The sequence below is a fragment of the Galleria mellonella genome, unplaced genomic scaffold (genome assembly GCF_026898425.1).
Source record: "Galleria mellonella isolate WM207_F2 unplaced genomic scaffold, CSIRO_AGI_GalMel_v1 utg159, whole genome shotgun sequence".
NCBI lineage: Eukaryota > Metazoa > Arthropoda > Insecta > Lepidoptera > Pyralidae > Galleria > Galleria mellonella.
This window is the reverse complement of record NW_026442004.1, coordinates 1823232-1844737: the sequence shown is the minus strand read 5'-3', so window position 1 is coordinate 1844737 and position 21506 is coordinate 1823232. Positions and strand designations below refer to the sequence as shown.

The 21506-nt window shown below is 30.5% G+C and overlaps 4 protein-coding genes across 4 annotated transcripts in view; 3 read left to right on the top strand and 1 right to left on the bottom strand.

Moving 5' to 3' along the window:
• The window catches only part of LOC113519060 (peroxidase), a 38689-nt gene extending 31899 nt beyond the window's left edge, over positions 1 to 6790 (top strand). Inside the window, exons 8-14 of the mRNA XM_052892609.1 lie at positions 1242 to 1320; positions 1999 to 2144; positions 2505 to 2746; positions 2855 to 2987; positions 3417 to 3879; positions 4050 to 4196; positions 4677 to 6790. Coding sequence (XP_052748569.1) covers positions 1242 to 1320; positions 1999 to 2144; positions 2505 to 2746; positions 2855 to 2987; positions 3417 to 3879; positions 4050 to 4196; positions 4677 to 4815 — 1349 coding nt within the window. The 3' untranslated portion in view covers positions 4816 to 6790. The remainder of the gene's footprint in view (positions 1 to 1241; positions 1321 to 1998; positions 2145 to 2504; positions 2747 to 2854; positions 2988 to 3416; positions 3880 to 4049; positions 4197 to 4676) is intronic.
• A 1127-nt stretch (positions 6791 to 7917) lies between these two features.
• Positions 7918 to 11440, top strand: LOC113519061 (GATA zinc finger domain-containing protein 14-like). Its single transcript, XM_052892545.1, has 2 exons — positions 7918 to 7923; positions 8601 to 11440. Exons 1-2 carry the CDS (start codon positions 7918 to 7920, stop codon positions 11052 to 11054), a joined length of 2460 nt encoding a protein of 819 aa, XP_052748505.1. The 3' UTR covers positions 11055 to 11440.
• Positions 11441 to 12743: 1303 nt separating this feature from the next.
• LOC113518814 (prefoldin subunit 6) lies at positions 12744 to 13444 on the top strand. The gene has a single exon (XM_026903812.3). It carries the CDS (start codon positions 12964 to 12966, stop codon positions 13330 to 13332), a length of 369 nt encoding a protein of 122 aa, XP_026759613.1. The 5' UTR covers positions 12744 to 12963; the 3' UTR covers positions 13333 to 13444.
• Positions 13445 to 14696: 1252 nt separating this feature from the next.
• LOC113519062 (testin) lies at positions 14697 to 21254 on the bottom strand. Its single transcript, XM_052892576.1, has 6 exons — positions 21004 to 21254; positions 20786 to 20915; positions 20548 to 20700; positions 19775 to 19854; positions 18051 to 18209; positions 14697 to 17100 (listed from the first exon to the last, which is right to left on the bottom strand). The coding sequence occupies exons 1-6, from the start codon at positions 21013 to 21015 to the stop codon at positions 15484 to 15486; spliced, it is 2151 nt and encodes a 716-aa protein (XP_052748536.1). The 5' UTR covers positions 21016 to 21254; the 3' UTR covers positions 14697 to 15483.
• Between the last annotated feature and the right edge of the window lie 252 nt (positions 21255 to 21506).

The window sequence follows — 21506 nt, the reverse complement described above, 5'->3', positions numbered from 1 at the left end:
TTTCTATCGTTAATTTCTTTATAAAAATGTATCCAAGTGAAAATTGATACATAAAAAAATATATTTTTGCTAATAATATTTACTTAATGTAGATAATGTAAAAAATATAATTACGCGTGATTTTAGTAACATCAAAAATGTTTGTTTAATTTTATACCGCAACTACTAATTACTTTTTAAACACGTACCTAATACCATTACCTGCCTTTATTTTAAAATACTCTTAAAAACATATCTGCTAAAATACAGGTGCAGTGATGAAATATCGTATACCAAACGTAATGGAAGATAAACTTGTGGTAATAAACTTATATTAATTATTTATGTTACTTTGAAGGTTATCCAGCCCATATAGATGTCTATACCAAACTTAAGAATGATTGTTTACAATTTATTAACTATAAACTTATTCGATTAATTACCTTGCAGACGTTGCAGATACAGTTACTTAAAGCAAATGTATCTGCAATGTCTGCAAGGTACTTAATCGAAATTAACTGAAATTTTAAAATCACAAGACGATTACTTGACACTAACACCATCTGAGGTTGGGGGTAAAGGGATTGTTAGCAATGGAGACTGAGAATTCCATTGCTAGCAATATACTCAACCAGGTCGACCTCCTCGCGGTTCTCCCTGGAAACTATCATGGTTAATTCCTGATGAATTCATCATGATGGGCAAACTGGCCTGTTTTCGTTCTCATCTATCACCCTTCACTGGTGCTCCGCTAGCGTATCCCGATGGATACGCAGGTGGAGTTACCATACCATTTTCACCCAATAAAAAAAACATCATCTGAGGGATTTTTCGTAAACACGAACACTCTACTTACATTACTTCATACAATGAATAGGTCAAACTGTATCTCATGATTTCCTCAACCAATTTTTTTAAAACAGGTCCCAGTTTTAAGTTGGCCAATATTTACGCCATTGTCAAATTTCATTAAATATCCGATTCAGCAATTTTCTCCAAACATTATTATTAAACACAAAGAGAACACCAGAAAAGATATCAATTCTATAAAAAAAAACCTGATTTGGGCTCCATTTAACATAATTCTAATTACCTAGCTAAAACCAAGTAACGAAAAATTAAAATATATGCTGCCATTTGGTGTTTGGTTCTTTTTTCCAACTCCGAGAAAAAACAATCATGAGAATATAATACGGATAAGATAATGTTAACGACTATAGATTATAATGCAAGAATTATGTAATTTTTTTTTTTATTTGTAGGATCGAGAGTTCCCTTCAACACGCTAACTGGAGTACTTGATGGAAACACAGTATATGGTGTAACAGAGAAATTCGCTAGGTAATGTATTACATTAATTAATCCTGAATCACACATCACAAAGAACGCAAGTGGGTAAGATCTACTTTGCTGTCTTTTCAAATTATATGCCTGATTAAATATAGTACATTTAAATTAAAATGAAAACCCTATTCTAACAAATAAAACATCACTATAGAGAAATTTAAACATTCAGTCGCAAATTCCATACAAACTTTGTCTGTAAAATACAGTAAAAGGTACTATTTAAAATTTAACTGTATCATTTTTGTTTGCGATAACAGCGACAATTTTGTGCTGATATTGATGATTCTTTTAATTAAAATTATTTACACCCACACATATTGGTAACATATTAATATTATTGAAGTTGCGGTCCGATTAGCCCTTCTCATAAAATTAAGGTCATTTCTCGGCTATATAACTAACACCTTCAGCGTCTGCATCTTAGCTTTATTCAATCACAATCTCACCTTTATTCTGAAAGTGTATCTTCGATATAAATATTAATTTTTTGTATGTAGTCCTGTTTGATCTTATGCTGTCTTAGAATATAATGGAAATTAAACGTTATAATACTTAGCATGAAATAGTTGTGTTTAACGATAATAAAGTACTTTAGATCTACTACATAGGTACATAGCAATAAAATTTAGTGAATATTTTGGGTCTGTTATTAAAAGAACATTGTGATTTCAGAAAACTACGTACAGGCTTCGGTGGTCTTCTCCGTATGAACCCAGTTTTCAAAGAGTATGGACTGAAGGACTTGCTGCCACTGAAACTCGACATTCCAGATGAAGGATGCACTCGACCAAACAAGAATATGTACTGCTTTGAAGCTGGTTAGTAAAAATATTTTTTTTAAATAATATTAATAAACATTTAAAATTTTTTTTTATAATAATATAAATGGAAAATCTATTTCTAGTATACGTACTAGATAAAAATTGAAATACTTTTTTCAGTAAAGACTGTTGTACATTATCTGACCTTCGTTGTAAAAGCCTTATAACAATAACGATATTGATCTTAAATAAAAAAGAAATAAAATATTAGCAAATCCATTGTAACAAGAGATCTAAATCATAATACAAGTAATAACACTATCTTAATTAATGAAGTTATATATATATATATATATATATATATATATATATATATATATATATATATATAAACTCTTCCTCTGGTGTCAATTCCAGGTGAAATCCGAGTAAACGAACAGTTGGTTCTAACTGTGATGCATACACTCATGGCTAGAGAACACAACCGCGTTGCTCGTGGTTTGGCCGAAGTCAACCCCCACTGGGACGACGAGACGCTGTTCCAAGAGGCACGGCGTATCAACATTGCTGAAATACAGCACATCACTTACAATGAATTCTTGCCTATTTTGCTAGGTAAAGATGTCATGGAGAAGTTTGGTCTGGTACTTCAGAAAGAGGTAACATTTACTAAAATTATAATGCAAATAACAAGTAAGAAATAAAGTAATATATATAGTATCTAATAGCAATTTACATTGATTAAATGAGTATAAAACACATTGTAGGGTTATTGGGACGGTTACGATTCCGACGTGAACACCGATGTGATCGACGCGTTTGCTGCTGCCGCGTATCGCTTTGGCCACTCCCTGCTGCCTACAGCTGTTGAAAGATGGTCTAAAGCACATAAATTCATTGGTGAGTGTAGTTGTAATATAGAAGTGTATGTGCTCTAGGCGTAACTAACAGCAATAACACTAACTACAATTTCTATAGTTTGTAGAGATATTTTGCTTATTTTCAATAACTATTTCAAACAAAATAATATTATTACTGATTCTATTGTTACATATTTGTACTCCTTACTTCATCAACTTCCATAATTTATTTTGCCTTCTTTCTTTTTTAATTACTATTCATACCAACGTATATCGAAATGGACCTAATACTAGTTTGGTGCAATACCAATTAAAAAACTCTGTAATCGTGTCTTTGAATCTTATTAAATAAAATTCTATTAAAACTGATTTATAACAATTAAACGTAACGAGGCCCTATTACTCGTATTATACTTGAATTAGTAAATTTATAACATACATAGCTAATATGATTTATCTTTTATTTCAGCATCAAAGAGATTATCAGACCTTATTCGCCGACCCTACGACCTATACAGAGCCGGTGTGCTCGACGAATACGTAATGGGATTGATGAACCAAGTAGCTCAAGCTATGGATGACTCCATTACACAAGAAGTTACGAACCATCTGTTCAAGAAAGTAGGCGCCCGGTTTGGAATGGACTTAGTCTCGTTCAATATGCAAAGAGGTCGTGAGTTTGGACTGCCTGGGTACATGGAGTTTAGAAAGTTCTGCGGTTTATCTGGAGCCGAGACTTTCCAGGACCTTTTCGGAACTATGTCTAACGACACAGTACAAAAATATCAAACGATATTTGAACATCCAATCGATGTAGATTTGTGGTCCGGTGGTGTATCTGAGAGACCATTGCCAGGTTCCATGTTGGGACCCACATTTGCTTGTATTATTGCCACTCAATTCTCTTATTCGAGACGTGGTGATAGATTTTGGTAAGTTTCTATTAATTACATTTATATACTCCAATTTTTTTATTTAATTATAATTATTATTATATTTGCCATAAAATACACACATACATATATTTTCCATATCCTTAAATAATATTTCATAAATATTTTTATGCATAAAATCTTCGATTACTAAGACTTATTATTTATAGGTATGAATTACCAAATCAACCATCATCATTCACACCAGAACAGCTGGTAGAGGTGAGAAAGGCTCGCCTCGCTCGCGTCATTTGTGACAACACAGATATCATTGACACCGTTCAGCTTTATCCCATGGTCTTGCCTGATCATGAATTGTGAGTAAAAGTTTATTACTAACTACATTATAGGGTTTTACAAAAAGAACATAATAAATTTTCAAGAAGGCTGGCACGCGTGTTATGCGCTTGAGAGAGAATGCCATCTGCTATCTTTTGAACACGGTAATGAAAACGTATCAATGAATTCATTTACAATGTACTTAGTGGGGCTGGTGATAAATAAACAACCAACTTATTCATAAAAACGACAAACATCTTAAAAACCTATTTTAGCTGTTGAAGTGATTTTATTTTTCCTTTGCGCTAATTTCATAGTTTAAAAGACAGCGACAAAGCAGTCTAATAGTTAAAATAGATTTGTAGGACGTTTTCGTTTTTTATAAATAAGAGGACAAATGTTTACCATCGATCCGTATTATAATATTACCTGTAACAAAATTCACTCCCTTTCATATAAGGTACTACTTGATAGTAAATGCCTCAAATAGACATTAACATCTTTTCATTTTTTTTTAGAAATCCCCGAGTACCCTGCAGGAGTGGTATAATTCCGTCAATGGACTTCACAAAATGGGCAGAACCAGCACCATTCCAGGGCGCCGCGAAGCAATTCGTGAGTAGCTTCACGTACAACCCATATGTAGGAAAAAAGTAGTCACTGGCACTTAGACTGTAGTGATCAGAGAAAATGCACCTACCGTAGGTAACGGGAAGTTACTGTGTAAATAATAAGGCACAGAGGCAGTAGTGGATCAAGGTTACATATATTATGTTGAACTTTGTGTATAAGACCTAGCAATGAGAATAGAAATATAGAATGTGCCTGCTATTTGCCGACTTCAGTTAAGATTGACAGAGTACCGAATGGGTACAGAGTGTAGATACTTACTTTATATCCCTGTGATACTGTAATTTACGTACTATTATTAAAAATATACAGATTTCTAATATTCAAACATCAATTTCTAATTATCCCTGATCCGCTACTGTAGACAGTCTAGGTCAAAGTTTTTGTCAGCCCCCTAAGTATATTCATAGCAGGCTCCTTACAGAATTATAAGTAGAAAAAAGCAAGTGTAAATTGGTCTTCATCTTTACAATTTTTGCTTCAATCCCTAAATATAAATCTAATTTGAATCAATTATTATTTCAATAGATAACGTTACAATTTATTAGAGTTATATTTGTTTTGCTGAATTGTCAAATAGCTACGAAATTAAAAAGTATTAGCTCCCCAATTTTATTCGGTACCATAAAATCGGCATCAGCAAACATTTTGTAACATACCTATTTACTAAGAGTCAAAATATGTTAATAAGTATCTTATTTATAAACTAGAGTAAGTGACGTGTACAAAATTAATGTAAAATATGGCTTAGCAACGGCCAAATTGCTTGATTGCCATATACTTGTAGCTAAAATATCTAAATGTGAATTGTTATTGATTATGGGATATATGCTCACCTCACTAAGTAGGTACATAATTATAATTACAATTAATCAGACGGATAATACTTTTATATCCATCATTACTGAATATCTAGGGAATTAAACACGTGATAACCAGATTGAATAGCTGTTAGTTTATGATGAAATTAGTAATTTAAATGGAACATAAATTTACAGCCTGTCTATAGAGACACAGCTACACCAACGTATTAAATAAGTACCTACTTATTTTTTTGAGCATGTAGATAAGTACCAATTCATAAACTGGAGATCGGTACATAAAGATAGTGCAAATTGAGATAAGTAGTTGTTAAAAATTAATTTATAACATCTCCACAAGATGTTTTTAGTAAAAAAAAGTAGTAATTTCAAAATCTCATTATTTTTTGTGTATTAAAGATTTTACAAGGAGAATCATAAGATCTTTTTTCTGCTATGTAATCTATACGTTTATCTATTCTAATTTGAAACAGTAAGGTCCTTTTACAGCAATCGTAATAATACTGCTATGTTCAGACATAATATAATCAGACTGTTAAACCTTCATCGTATAGATTTATTATTTAACGTTAAAATATAAAAATGCTTTTTTAAATTTTTTTATGCTTCTTCCATGAAAATATTTTCAAATTATATTTAATACGAATCTAAAATATATTTAGATAGGTAATTTATGTAAAAGTAACTAGGTACTTATGTCTTATTTTTTTTACTGAAATCGTCTTAGGTCTATTTAATTTTATGTATCACCTCCAGTAGTCATAGTTTTATTAGTATCTATTAATAGTTAGTAGTATCTTGTAGATTCTTGCCTGCTTCTAGTAGAATAGTATATTATTATTACGTTTGATCACATAATATTCTATGACTTTGAATCAAACATTTCCATCATGAAAATGTTTTGCCAAAAAACTTAGCGATATCCACTAACATATATCTATTTCAAAGATATGATTTTACTTCTATTAATGTCAGTTTTGAAGTTTGTATGAAAATATTACTATTTAGTCATAATATATAGGTGTTATAGGTATAATTACATTTTATTTATTTTTAAAATAGTCGCACTACACATGTATCTAATTTTAAGACATGCATGCATGGTATGTAGTACTATATATAAGTGTACGGTAAGTTTATGTAAATACAGTGTAAGTAAATAAATATTGGTATCATTCAAATTTGGTTTTATTGTCAATTTCCAATTCCACTAACTTAATATATGTGACTTCTTACACACCTAGAAGTAGATAGTTGTATATCCTAGTGCACATTAGAAAGCTATACGAGATTACAAATTAAAAAATATCAAAGTAGCAGTGGCCGAAGTTTTTTGTCGTGGAACACAATCTTAAATAATTATATATACCTACTGCATTAGACACATACAATATGCACAAAATAAAATCAGAAAGTAAAATAACGAAGTGTTGAATATTAATTAGATATACCTGCTCACTGATCGATTTTGAGCACGTCTAGTTTAGCGAATTTGAAAGTAGATAGTAGCATTGTATGGTAGTTGAAAAGTACAAAGATTAAAATCCACATAGCTTATTATTTTTTAAAAGTCAGTGCTTATTTTTAATTGATATGTGATGGCAATAATCAATTATTTGGTAAGTATAGTCTGTATAAGTTATAGATTATCTACAATAACATGCCAAAATTGACCAAGTTTCACCAAATTTCATCCAAGGATATAATATAATACTCTTATTATAATTATCCAATAAAAATGCATAGATTGTCTATGTTAACATGGTTTCATTAAAAAATCGAATGTGAATCAATGTACGCAGATGGCTCAGGACTGTTCATTAATCTATGGAGGAAGCCTGTTTAACAGTGGGCAGTTAACGGCTGAAACAGGGCCGTGCCTGGGTATATGGCCGCCTGCGTGCCAGTCTGTATGGCCGCCCCCAGGATAACATTAAAAAAAACTACTTTAATTTTTAATGTTTATTATTATACACAGGGCATCAAACCGGGAAAAAAATCAGTTTTTGGTTAACCGAAATCGGCCCAGTAAACAACTTGTAACGATTTGGCCGCCTCTTAATTTCGGCCGCCTGCGTGCGGTGCACGCAATGAACGCCCGTCAGGCACGGCCCTGGGCTGAAATGATGATGATAGCGTTATAAAAAAATAATTTATTTTAGTTGTTTTGTTTATGACATTATTAGTGTAAAAAATAAATAATAGTATAAATAAATAATAGTATACAGTGCATTGACTAATTAATCAATTTTTGTTATTACTAATTATATATTAGGTAGGTATCTGTACTTAATTAAGTAAATACAATATGCAGGTAAGACAAATATTAGGTATATATACAATACACGTACAGGTAACTGAGAACTGTAAATTCATATAGTGAAGTGTATACGTACAATACTTACTCAATAAAATTCACCTTAAGTAAACATAATTACTAATATTACAAATGTAAAAGTAACTTTGTTTGTTTGTTACCTTGTAGCGCCTTAACGGCTCAACCAAACACTATGAAATTTGATATACACGTACTGTATGGGATATAGATTCTTTGCTTATAAGTAGAAATAACTACCTTATCTTCTCAACTGTGTCGCGCAATGTGCAAAAAAAATGCGCATCTGTGTCGCGTCCGCTTAGCGGACATATAGATAATAATGTCATATATAATGTTTTGTCTAAACTAGCTTGACGATAAGCTTAAATTATTGTAAACAAACCACCTCTTGTTCCTAACGCCAAGAATGTACGTAAAATAATGAAATAGGAAACCCACTTAAGTGTTAGTTGAAGAAGGACTTTTTTTGGTCCATGTTTATAAACAAGTGCTGTATAAAAAAATGTATTGAAACATAAGCCATTTTAATTTTTATTAAATGTATAATATTGTACAAAAAATATATAATTTTACATCCAGCAAGGTCTTAATTTTTTAATAATTGAAAAAAAAAATTTGTGTGTTTACAAATCTTGTTTATTGTGTATTTGCAGGTTACTGAAGCACATATATCCACTAAATATAATAAAACCGAAGACATTAATGTCACATCATTAGTAACTCAAGAATTTGGATGTATTAAGCCTACAAACTCCAGCAATATGCCACAATTAGGTTCTCATACAAAAATAAACCTAACTATAGCAATCAATGCTTCTCCTAATATAATTTCTAATAATGCCGTTCAAGATTGTGTAGACAATGCCGTAATTATAACAGATGAAAATGCCGAAACCGTCAAGAAAAACGAAATAAAAGCTAATGATACAGTATTAAAATATGTTTACAAAAAGAATGATCATATAAGTTTACTAGAAAAAACACAAGGACATCCTAAAAATAGTCTTAAAAGAAGAAAACGATCATATAATATTCATAATTCTACAGAAGATATAAAAGCACATGAAAGCCAAAATGCTCCTCTGATAGTTAATTACGAAACTTCTCACGACACTCAAAATATTTATACAGCAGAACCTTTAGAAAATCCCCAAACAGGTAATGTCATAAAAAGTTCCAACTTAGCAGATTTTAATATAGAAACTTTACATGAAAATGTAGCCACACCATTAATAAATAGCGACATTCATAGTAAAAATCCTGAAAGTGAGTTGATAAAAAATAATAATATACCTTTGAAACAAAAAAATAATGACGAATCAGTTGAAAATAATAGTAACGATAATAAAGAAGAATTAGATGAAAGTAATGAAAGCAGTGAAACAGATAGGTACATAAGTTTAGATGGTAGTCCTCGTTCTAACAAGGCATTCAAAATCAACAAGAAAAGCCCAGAAAGTGAAGAAGAAGAAGATTATAAAAACCGCAGGTATAGAAAAAAAGATACTTCTGAAGAAGAAAGTAAACCATATATAGAAGAAAACGAGAGCAATGAGAAACAATATTACAAAGAAAGTAGTGATAAAAATGATAACCGAGATCAGACAAGTTATGAGAGTGATGAAAATATTACTTCTCAAAATAATCAGTCAACAGAATCTCAAGAAAGCAATGAAACTGAGGAAAAAAGTAATCCTAACATTAATACTAAATCACGTTTGAAAAATGAAAGCGATGAAAATGCTTCATATAAATCATACGAAAAAGAAAGCAATGAAAGAAAAGACACGGATTATTTAAAAAAAGATAATGATAGACCGTCACATAGAAATAAAGAAAATATTAAAGACTTTGAAAATAGTTCAGAAAAAAATGTGAACATAAATAGGTATACTGACGAAACATCTGTAGAAAACAGCGACGAAAGTAATGAAAGTAAACAAAAATTTAAAGAGCCGTTAAGAAATTACGAAAGTGAAAATAAAAGCATACCGCCAATTATTCAAGATGTTGATTTAGGTGATTTTAGCTATGAAAGAATTCAACTAAACGATAAAGGTCAAGTTGAACTAAGCAAAGACAATGCTGGACATAGTGATGACAATAATATTTCCAAAGAACTTACATACCCAAGTACTTCTAAATCAGAGAAAAAGAATAATGAAAAATATTCATTATCTAAAGATAAAGGAACTAGCAGTGAAAGTACTGAAGATAAGCAACCAATACATATAAATGACGGCGAAATTAAACCTGTTGTAGAAATTACTGGAGAAAATAATAGCGAGTCCAGCGAAAATATCAAAGAGTCGGAAGACAAAAGTCTAGAAACATTTTTAGGTATTAAAAAAAATATCGACAACAGTCAAAAAGAAAAAATAGTTGTAAATAATGAAAAAGAAATAGAAAATGGTGACGTTAAACAACAATTTGAACGAATTCCATTAAATTACAAACATGATGAAAAGAATATACCAGAAAATAACAATAATGAAGAAATTATACAAAACGAAGGTACATTAGATACTTTATCACCTACAGATCCACAATATGACAAACACTTAAAATTTAAATTCGACGACATAACAATAAAATTACCGGAAATAAAATTACCTGAAGATATTTTAGACTATGCTTATGATAATTCTCCATATGACAAAGGTCTAAAAACTACAAAAAAGAATAAAAAGAGTAATAAGAATACTAAACCAAGGTTTTATAATTATGATGACGATTATAATAAAGATGAAAGTGAAAGTCAAAAACATAGAAAACAAGACGAAGATGATTATGGATATTACGGGTATTACGATAACCCTAAGGAAAAAGACAATTATAAAAATGAAAAAGATCAACAAGAAGATGAAAATGATGATTATGTAGATCTATATGAAAAATTTGTTCGAGAACGATTCGGAAAAAAAGGATCTTTTGAACAACGCTCTGAAAAATTAAGAGATGCAACACAAATACCGGAAAATAACAAATTGTACCAAACAATACATGAGGTCCTTAAGAAAACACAAGACGTTCAAAAACAGGCTGAACAAAGTGGAGATCCAAATGCTGGATATATGTGGACCCTTGAATATGGACAAAATTTATAAAAATAATATAGCCAAAGTGGTAAACATTAATAATTAAGTAGATATAGGCAATATGTCACTAGATATTTAAATTATAAAAATGTTTAAAGGCCATACAGTATTTTGGAAAGTACTCAACAATCTGTAAAATAATTAAGTATAAGTATTAAGATTATGGAACTAGTCGCAAACAGCTGAGCTTAAAATACATGTTTTACAAGGTAATGACTACTCATTATCTTTGGTTTAATTAATATCATGGACTTGGGACTATCTATTATAAAGCTAAACACCTACTTATTGAAATTAATACGTATTATAAAACTATACCTAGCTATTATTTTATAATGTAGAAGGTAGAAGCACTTTATTTTTTATTTTTTAAATATCTTTTTAAAATTTGGCAATGAGTTAGTGTTGCCCAATATGCCACTTACGATAATTCTATATACGATATTGACATCGTAATAAAGTTAGATACTTAATTTTATATTATATAATGTAGATTATATATATTGGTTGTGTACAACTAAGTTGATTTAATTAAGTAGGCTGTATAATTATTTATTAATATATCATTATTAAAGAAGTTTGTATTTCAATTGTAATCTCTTTTTGATATTAATGTCTCTGAACGATAAATCAAAAAGTAGATGCAACCCCGTACAATATAACTTCTCCCTATCCTTCTTCTTTCCTGACCTTATCGTTTCATCTAGGATCTGCTGTAGGAATTGTGGAAGTAGAAAAATGTCGCCCGAAAAAGCTTCAAATTAGGATGGCAGTACTATAGCAGATGAGTATTTTTCAAGAAAGTAAACAAGGTAAGAAAGATAAAACTTCTGCTTTACAATGGAGCACTTTTCAAAAGAAAAACTTAAAATAAATAATGATATATACTTCATTATTTATTTATTTTAAGTAATTTGTATAATTTATATTTTATTAAATATCGTTGTTAAATTTTTAATTATGCTTATTTAATATAACGCAAAAAATAAAAATATGAATTTTTTCAACTCTGCACACTATTAATTTTGTTTTTAAATTAAAAAAAATGGCCGCCATTTTCATTAATACATATATATTAATTTGTAAGCAATAGGTACATATAAATATTTATATTAGGTATATCAGATAAAATATTTCCTAATTCAAAGTAAAAAAATTACCCTCTAATTATTTACTCAGTACGTTTTATCAATTTCTGACAATGACATCACAGTGACTTATACCTATCCTATCCATGTGACAGTAACAATTTTTGTAATGCCTACTTACTCTGTGTTCGATCCTAAGAACAAGAATTATATAGAAGGAATGATAAAATGTGGACGAAAGTAACACCATCATTTACTATTTTACTCAATTCATAGGAAATTAGTGTATAGAAAATGTTTGATATGTCAATTATTTGTCAATGACATATTTTACATTACTTAATTATATATTTGATATAGTTTATGTAGAAAGTATGCAAGCAAGTTGTATTTGAATTTAATAGGGTTATACGGCCGTATAACGTTTTCTATACAATAGCCTGCTATGAATTGACAAAAAAAGCAACTTAGCAACAAAGATGGATCTTTTATCCTCCTTTTACTAATTATATTTCCATAAGAAGAAAGGAGGCAATCATATGATTTACAATTTTTACTTCATTATTCCTTCTATGTAATTCTTTGTTCTTAGGTTCGATCTGTCTATGATTCTACTCTGGTTTCCCTTCAAAACGCGTATCTATGATTATTTCCAAGAATTAAACTATATCTTAACCTGCAAATTTTATAATACCTTAAATATACTATAAGTACTACTGCATAATTATTAATATTATATGAATATAAAGTAATTCGCAACGAAAAAATACTATATTAAAGTATTATTGAACGTATTTTAACTATATCATCAACCAGATTGTTATTGAACAATGGCCGAAGAAATCCAAAAAAAGTTACAAAAGGAGTTAGAAGTTTTAAGTGGAGTGCAAAAAGAATATCATAAGGCTGTAGCCCAGAAACAACAGTTAGATAGTCAATTGAATGAAAATAAAGCGGTAAAAGAAGAATTAATGTTACTAAAAAAAGACGCTGAAGTGTTTAAACTCATTGGTCCTGTATTAGTAAAACAAGATTTAGAAGATGCCAGGCAAAATGTTGCTAAGCGCATGGAATATATAAGCAAGGAAATTAAAAGAACAGATAATCACATTGCAGGACTAGAAAATAAACAGGAATCATTGCAGGAAAACCTTAATAAATTAAGAAATGATCTTGGAAAGCTTAAAATTAAAGCTTAATATCAAATTTTTAACATGTTTAATATAATGATTGCAGCCCTATATTACTTATATCTGTTTCGTATTTAATGTAACTAATATAAAGTTAATATTACTTATTAACAAAATTAAATGTAGTTGTTATTCAAAGGCACCTGAAATGAAACAGTTGTTAGATATATTTATTTTATAACACTAATGGATAATTGACTAGGTAAGCCATGCCCATCCCAGGTTGCTCCCAGTCTTCAACTACATGCAGACATCCCTGATTACATATGCACCTTTATTTAAAAGACCAGGCCCTACTCCAGAAAATGATCTTCAATATGCTAATGAGTAATATTGTGACCATTTTAAAATTCCTTTTGGTGGGGAAATGGCAAAATCTTATCACCAAATTTGATATTGACTACCCCACTTCTATTGCCTAACATTTGTACTTACATGGCTACATGTTCTGCATAGCCATACTAATATTATAAATGTGAAAGTAAATTTGTTTGTTACCTTATAATGCATTAACCAATGATTATGAAACTTAGCATTAATATACCATGTGGGATGGAGAAAGGTATAGGCTACATTTTACCTCGGTCACATGGATGCAATCACAGTTAAAAGCTAGTAGTATACAAAGTGTGAAATATGGAAGTGAAATTACTGGACACAAGTGTAAAATAGCTCATTAGTAAAAACTCTAAGATCACAGCATATTCTTGAATGCCCATGGTCCTAGTTTATAGAGAATATTTATTCAACCAATTAACTATTATCCAACCAATGGAACTTAAATTTATTTACTATTTCAAGTTGTACAATAAATCTATTTAAATAAAACAATGTTTATCATTGTAAAATAATGTATATTCGTAATTACAAAAAATATCTGCAATATTTTAGTAATTTACATGATAATGGCACATTTAGGAAAATTTATACCAATATCACATATTTATATCACACCAAACAAGCTATCCAGCAAGTTCTGATAAACATTTTAATACCAATACTTTAAACACATTTTGTACTTATTTAATTTAGAATAACAAATACTAATGAACAATGATAAAAATATTTTGTGACACTTGATTATATTGCATAATTAGAGCTTGTAATGCAAAAAATATCTACATTACCAAGGATGTACTTATCATAGGATGTTTGCATAATTATAATATTAAACATTAAATATAATAATTAAGTATACAAACTATAGAAAAAATATGTGTTAAAATTATGCACAAATATAAGTATATATAGTACATTGTACATGCACTTAAAACCTTGATATAATGGATATTACTTCACTGTGGTCCAAAGATACCAAGACTGCATCCCATATTCTTTGTACTGCTAATATTTTTCTAATTCATGTTTGGATGATAAATGACTGTCAATTGCTACGTTAAAGGATACCTAAAACTGGTCCAGTATGTCACATCAGACATGTATAATAAAGACGATCTGTAAATGCTTCAAACTTATACATATGTGTGCATAATTTCACTATAAATTTAAAGTTCCATATGCCATTAGCACCGGTATTAATATATTAGAATTTGAATAATGGAATGTTCATTAATAGAGCATAAATTCTCTATTATGAGTTTAATATCCTAATGTAGGAGTATTAGAAATAGCCATTAAATTAAAATACACTAAATGCATATAAAAATTATCCTTAAATCACTTATGTTTATTATATCAGTATATCATGGTCCCTTTAAGAAATATGCAAAACTTACATTTTGATAATATTACTATAATACCTATAAATTTTTCTTATAATTAAATTTAAATAACAATATGACATGTCTAGTTTCATCTTTTATATTTTTAAAATATGACAATCATATTCTAACAATTATTGAAACTCTTTCATTTACATTTTAAAAATATTTATATGTTAAATAAAATGAATATTGGACAAAGCCTTTCATAACTATGAAATAAATATTTATATCTGTTTCTATCCTATCCTAAATACATTTGCATTACAAAATACTTCATACTACATACCTCATAATATAAAATTATATCTAGTATAATAAATATAAGTATTATACTAGTGTATCTAATCAATATAATTATAAATGTATAAATATATGAAAAAATGTAAATATGTACCTGTTATAACAATTTCAATGTTTAACTTATAATTAAAGGATTTCATTTCTTTTCAACTGTTATTCTGCTCTGTACACATGGTACACTACAGAACGGCATTTCTTGCTTCACAACAAATCTGCCGCTTAAAAGACTTTTACCACACATTCGGCCTGAACAGATAAAACAGTCAGCATGCCAATGCATATTACTCCAAGATACTCCTTGCTGTTCAGGGCCAATGACACCGCCGCAGGCACGACAACGCTCTGCATGAAACTGATCATAACAAGAAAGACATATAGGTAAGCCAGTCTTATCGTCTGGCACATATTTTTGGCCTCCAAGTGGTGCATCACAGTGATAACAGCAAAAATGTTGCACATGAAAAGCTCGCCCTTCTGCTGCTGTATAAGGTCTTGTAAATATCAATTCATCGCAACCAGCACAACGTGGTATCTGCAAAACATTGGCCAAGTCTCTAGCACAATATATTTCCCGTTCATAAAAGAAATATACAAGATCCGCAAGCAATTCTCCACATTTGCTGCAAGTGAAGCACTGTGGGTGCCAAATAGCTTCTTGTCCTGCTCTTTCAGCTTTAACTGCTACTTCACCAGCAAACATAGGCTTTTTACAGCGTTGGCATGGCACTCCTTCATTGTAAAGTTTCCTGTTAAATTCCATTTCATCTGGACTTAAGGACATATCAGTTAATTGATCAATTAGAGGATTTACTTGCTCCACATAGCTATTACCCTGTGGCGTATCTAAATATGCACTATCAAAAATTTGAATATTGTCAATCGGATTATTACTCCAATCTTTGTCAGTACTATCCAAAGGCAATGTTCCAGGGTATGTATTATAATTAGGTAATGGTGGAGGTGGTAGATCTTCATCAGAATGGCTTCTCAAATATTCCCGTAAAGGAGCAGTTTGTTGTGGTTCAACCTGATTTATCAGTTTAGTGGTAGTAGAATATTGTGGATTAATTTTTGTTGAACAAATGGTTCCGCTGTGTTCAGGAGTAGTTGGCTCATGCTTCCAACTCCAAATCTCTCCATTGGGTGCAAATATTGTTCCTTTCTGGATCCTGCCCTCTAGTAATTTTGCAGTTCCCATAACATTGTTATTAGTGGTTGACCATAAATCAGGCATAATCTGAACTCCAAGGGAATTGCTAGCAAACTCATTTGTCTCTTCTCGAAATTGGGGATTTTTATTGTATTCGTCACGGAAAAGTTTAATAGGTTGCAAGTACACATCATCTGTAACAGGCATATTCAAATCATTCAAGTTCTTCAACAGTTTATCATAGACTGGTCCATGTTCAACGGCACTCTTGATTCTGTCAGATTCAATACGCATTACATGAAGTTTATCCTTCACAGTACGACTTAGGATAGGACTAGACTTATAGTCTGGCAAGTTTGCAGCGCTGCTTACAATATTACCTTCAGAATCCAGTACCAATTTTTTGTCAGAAGCATTCTTAGGCACTATGTTATATTTTACACCTCTTGACACATTCGAAATTTTCAATGGTAATGCATATGATTTAGTTGTCGCATGAGTTTTGCTATTTTCTACAGAATAAATTTCACCGCTTTGAAGTGGGCCGACTCTTACTACATTACCCATTCCAACAACATGATCTTTGATACGCGTGATATATTCCTGAAAAAAAAAAATACATTTCAATCTGTGCTCAAGATATCAAATAAACACACGCAGCACCATCTCATGAGACTAGACTAGATTGATGGTCATCGCCGTGATGGTCGGTCGCCGTGAGGTCCCGGCATAGAATGGGATACCACTTCCTTTCCCATGGGTGTCATAAGAGGCGACTAAGGGAACTTAATGGTCGAGGGATGAGCAGCAGCATCCCTCTCAAAATATTACCAAAGTCTAACTGCGATTGCCAACCCGTCCACCACAGCAACTACTGGAAAAGCCGTCCATAAGGAGACGCCTATGTTCAGAAGTGGACAGTTAACGGCTGATATGTTGATAATAATGATGGGTTATTTTAAGTATATAATTTATAAGTATATAAACATATAATAAAAGCTCAGACCATCATAATAAATACTTAATACAGGTTCAGTCACTATGCAATACAAACATCAAATCATCAGAAAAGTAGTGAAAAGTATTAAACTCCTATATCACAAAGACAAGAAATTACAAAATAAAAAGACGTCATTAGAAATATATTTATAAAATATTACATTGTATAAATAATTCTTTAATTATTAACATTACGTAAACAATTATTCTTATGGTTTTACACAGATAATAAATAGGTTAAATAATAACCATCGTGAGTCATACTGTAAAGTAATTAATTATTCCCAAACTTAAAACATGCGTAAAGTCAACATAAATAATATCAATAAAGATTAAACTGTTCATTTTGTAATAACTCGTCAACAGATAGTGCTGCAGTTAATTTCAATATCGTTCAATTGTCCAAGAAATTTATATACAAAGGTATTTGAAAATTCAAAATATCTTTTATCTTCGTACTGTATTCATTTATATACTCACAGGTAAATAAATACACACAACAGTTTTCACTAATGAACCATAGAGTTGATATTAAAATAGGTAGGGATACGTACAGTGTGCTCGGACTTCTCCTGGTCGGAGGCGTGGTGCCGCGCGGCGGGCGCCACGTCGTGCGGCGGCAGCTGCGTGCGGAGCTGGGCGCGTCGCCGTCGCGCTGCCGCCGATCCCGACACCGGCGCCAATGCGCCCAGGCACGACATGTACTCCGACACCTATACATATCGCCACCACATCATCATACTACACATACAAATTTACTTTTAAGCAACGGTTGAAGTAGGCAATTCAATTCAAGAGGTTTTTTGTGTAGGTACATATGTTAGTAACATTTTTGTCAATAGTTTAACGTAGTAACTACCAGTTTAATTGATGTGTAATAATAAGATTGAAAAATAATAATAATATAATATTTATTTCTATCCCAATTTCATTTCATTCCCAAAATAGAATATATATAGACTGCCATTGGAAGTGGACAGAATCCGTACTAAGATACCCTGTGTTACGGTATTCTGGCCCCCACACTCGGCCGCTGGCTATACAAAAAGCAGGCAAATAAACCATAATATAAAAAGCTTGACTAGTATTGAAATCAATTCGTGATCCTGAATAATAAGTGGCTGTGACGCGAACACGAGTCAAAATATGTACTTACGAACTTCTAACAATAAAATTTTTATGATTATTTTCAAACTGAATTTGATAATTCTTTTGAACATCGTTAAGATCATTTCCATTGATGTACCACATCAATTTTGTCACGATCGAATTTTGACAAAATTTCAGGATAACAAGATATAAAAAATATGGTAATAAATTTTGAGTTTGCCACATTAACTGGACTGTTATACATGCCATATTCATATGGTAGACTAAAATAGGCAAAAAAAACATGTTTTGATCACTTTAATTCATGCTTATAAAGAATGCTAATAATTGCAATTTATCCTATATATATCAGATATAAATCTGATATTAAAATTTCCATACAATAAATATAAATGTAATTAAGTAACAAACACTGATATACGACAGATTTAACCTCCAGTATATAGATAAGATAACCACCTAATCAATCAACAAAAACACTATAGTCTGATAAACACAATTTAGATAATCCAAAGAACATACTTGAGTTGAGGTATGACTATTTTGATGATTTAGTAAATAATACCTCTCCAAAGATAATGAAATTTTACTTTATATAATTAATAAGCACTAAAAGAATGACTATAATTACTGTATCTAATAGAATATCAAACAAATTTTTTTTTAAGGGAGTTACCAAAGGAAGTGACTATTATGTTTCTTGCAGGTTGTCAAAGTGATTATTAGATAATCACTTTGACAACAAAAATTAGCACCCAACAAAAAAAAGTTACTTCAATTGTGATAAAACTATTTTTTTTTTAATTCAAAAACTATACTCTGACTGATCTGCTTTCATCCTTACCTATCATCTTTCACTGGTGCTCCACGAGTGTATATTGATAACACAAGCAGGGTTAACATTCCATTCTCATCTATTTAAAAAAAGCACAATGACAATAAACAAAATATGTCTCATTAATTTTAATTTTGTTGAACTATAGTTTCAATAATTGCTGAACAGGTTTTCAGCAAACTTTTATAGATTTTATAAACAACTATTAAAATAGATGTTAAATTTTTATGATTGTGCTTGTTATCTTCACCTCAATGTTTATGACAAATTCCATATTTTCCTGTTAATATGTGAATATTTTACTAACAGTAGTGATAATAAGGAAATGATTACCAATTCTGTTGATGCATTTGGTGGAACCCAGTCCAATTTAACTGGCTTATCAGTGACACCCCGGATTTTGATAAGTGGCACTACAAAACAGAAACACACTTTAGTTACAAATAGACACACCATACATTTATCAGCAAAAATATTATGCTTTTATAATCTTTAATTTTATGAACTAGAAAGACAAACATAGATTGAATTTTTAAGTGTCTACAGATATGTATTAGATGTGATTTAGAAATAAAAAAAAAGTAACAATTTGTCTTTTTATATCATGTCATACAAAACATCTGGACCTTAGACAAGTGGTAAAAGAACCTATTAATTGAATTATCATTATTATTTAATTTATTTCAATAATAATGACAATTATTTGTCATTATTAGCAAATGAGCTGATGGCCCATATGGTGGGAAATGGTAACCACACATGAACATCACAAAATAAGCTGTGATGCCTTTGGTACCTCTCATGTGTTACCAATACTGAGAACTGTTGTGTTCTACTTAATACCTATTCAATTATGTCATAAAGAAGACTCAAAAATGTATAGAAAAAAGCATAATCAATGTACACAAATAAAAAAGATATTCTAATATAATAAATTGCCCATGACATATAAAATATTTTTGCACCAATAATAATATTAATTGTATATTTTCACATTTCAAATTCATACTTTTCTTTTTCTTTTTAATAAATCGGAAAACAAAAAAAATTAGTTAAGATTAGACAGAAAAACTTAATCAACATAATAAAAATATAATTGCACTTACATGATGCCTTTTTAGGTCTAGCAGTACCAAGGAGCTCAAATTGAGCCCAACCTGATAAATCATCATCCTGTACATCATGTACATCCTTGCTGCAGTGACATGCACGGCACACTTTTCTCCAGAAATGCAAATCTAAACCAGGACAGGTAGGGCCTAGAACAAAGTAGATAACATAAATATTCTGAAGACATTTACGATTTTGCATTGCATTTTATTTAATATATTCAGGCATAAATACCACAAGAGTTACAAGGCGCGCCGGCACCGCTATCGTGTCCGAGTCGTGCTTTGCTCAATTTTTCGCGTTGACTCTCAAGTTTTGACAACCATGCTGGTGCCTCTGGAGTCTCCACGCATGACTCACCAATCTAAAATTATTTTTATTAAGTATTATGTTCCAAATTGCGAAAGACGGATAAATAATTAAAATATGATGAGTAAAGATCTGATACTTACTTTTTTAGACATTTTAACAAAATTATTAAATGAAGCTACGATTTTGAATTTGAAAAATCCAATTGGTCTCTAAACAATGATAATCATAATTATAAAAAATAATAAACAAAAGACACCGAAATAAATACTACTGAATTATAGCTAATCTTATTTAAAGAAAAATAATCCTTGGAAAATGAATAAAATAAAAATAGATTATTGGAAAAATAAAAAAAATAAGGAAAAAAATGCAAAACTAAGTAGGTACAATTAAGCACAGAGTAAGTAGGTATATCTTACCTAGGTACGAAAATTAGATACGTTAGGTATGTATTAGCAGGTCCGCATCACTTTGAATAAAAAAACGCTTGTAAGGATTCTATGCAATCAATTCGTTTTATTTTAAAATTTTACGTAAAATCCATTTAAAATATCGACATCAATATAGATAGATAAGTATATTGATGTCAATATTTTAAATTAAGGCAAACTATAAACATACTACATATACAATATTGCAAATA

What these genes read in the sequence shown, in the direction of transcription:
- LOC113518814 (XM_026903812.3), top strand. Translation starts at nt 12,964, where the DNA reads ATGGCCGAAGAAATCCAAAAAAAGTTACAAAAGGAGTTAGAAGTTTTA.
- LOC113519062 (XM_052892576.1), bottom strand. An exon ending in CGCGCCTTGTAACTCTTGTG is followed by an intron (nt 20,701 to 20,785) that starts GTATTTATGCCT and finishes ACTTTGTTCTAG; the next exon opens with GCCCTACCTGTCCTGGTTTA. An exon ending in CAAATGCATCAACAGAATTG is followed by an intron (nt 18,210 to 19,774) that starts GTAATCATTTCC and finishes CGATATGTATAG; the next exon opens with GTGTCGGAGTACATGTCGTG.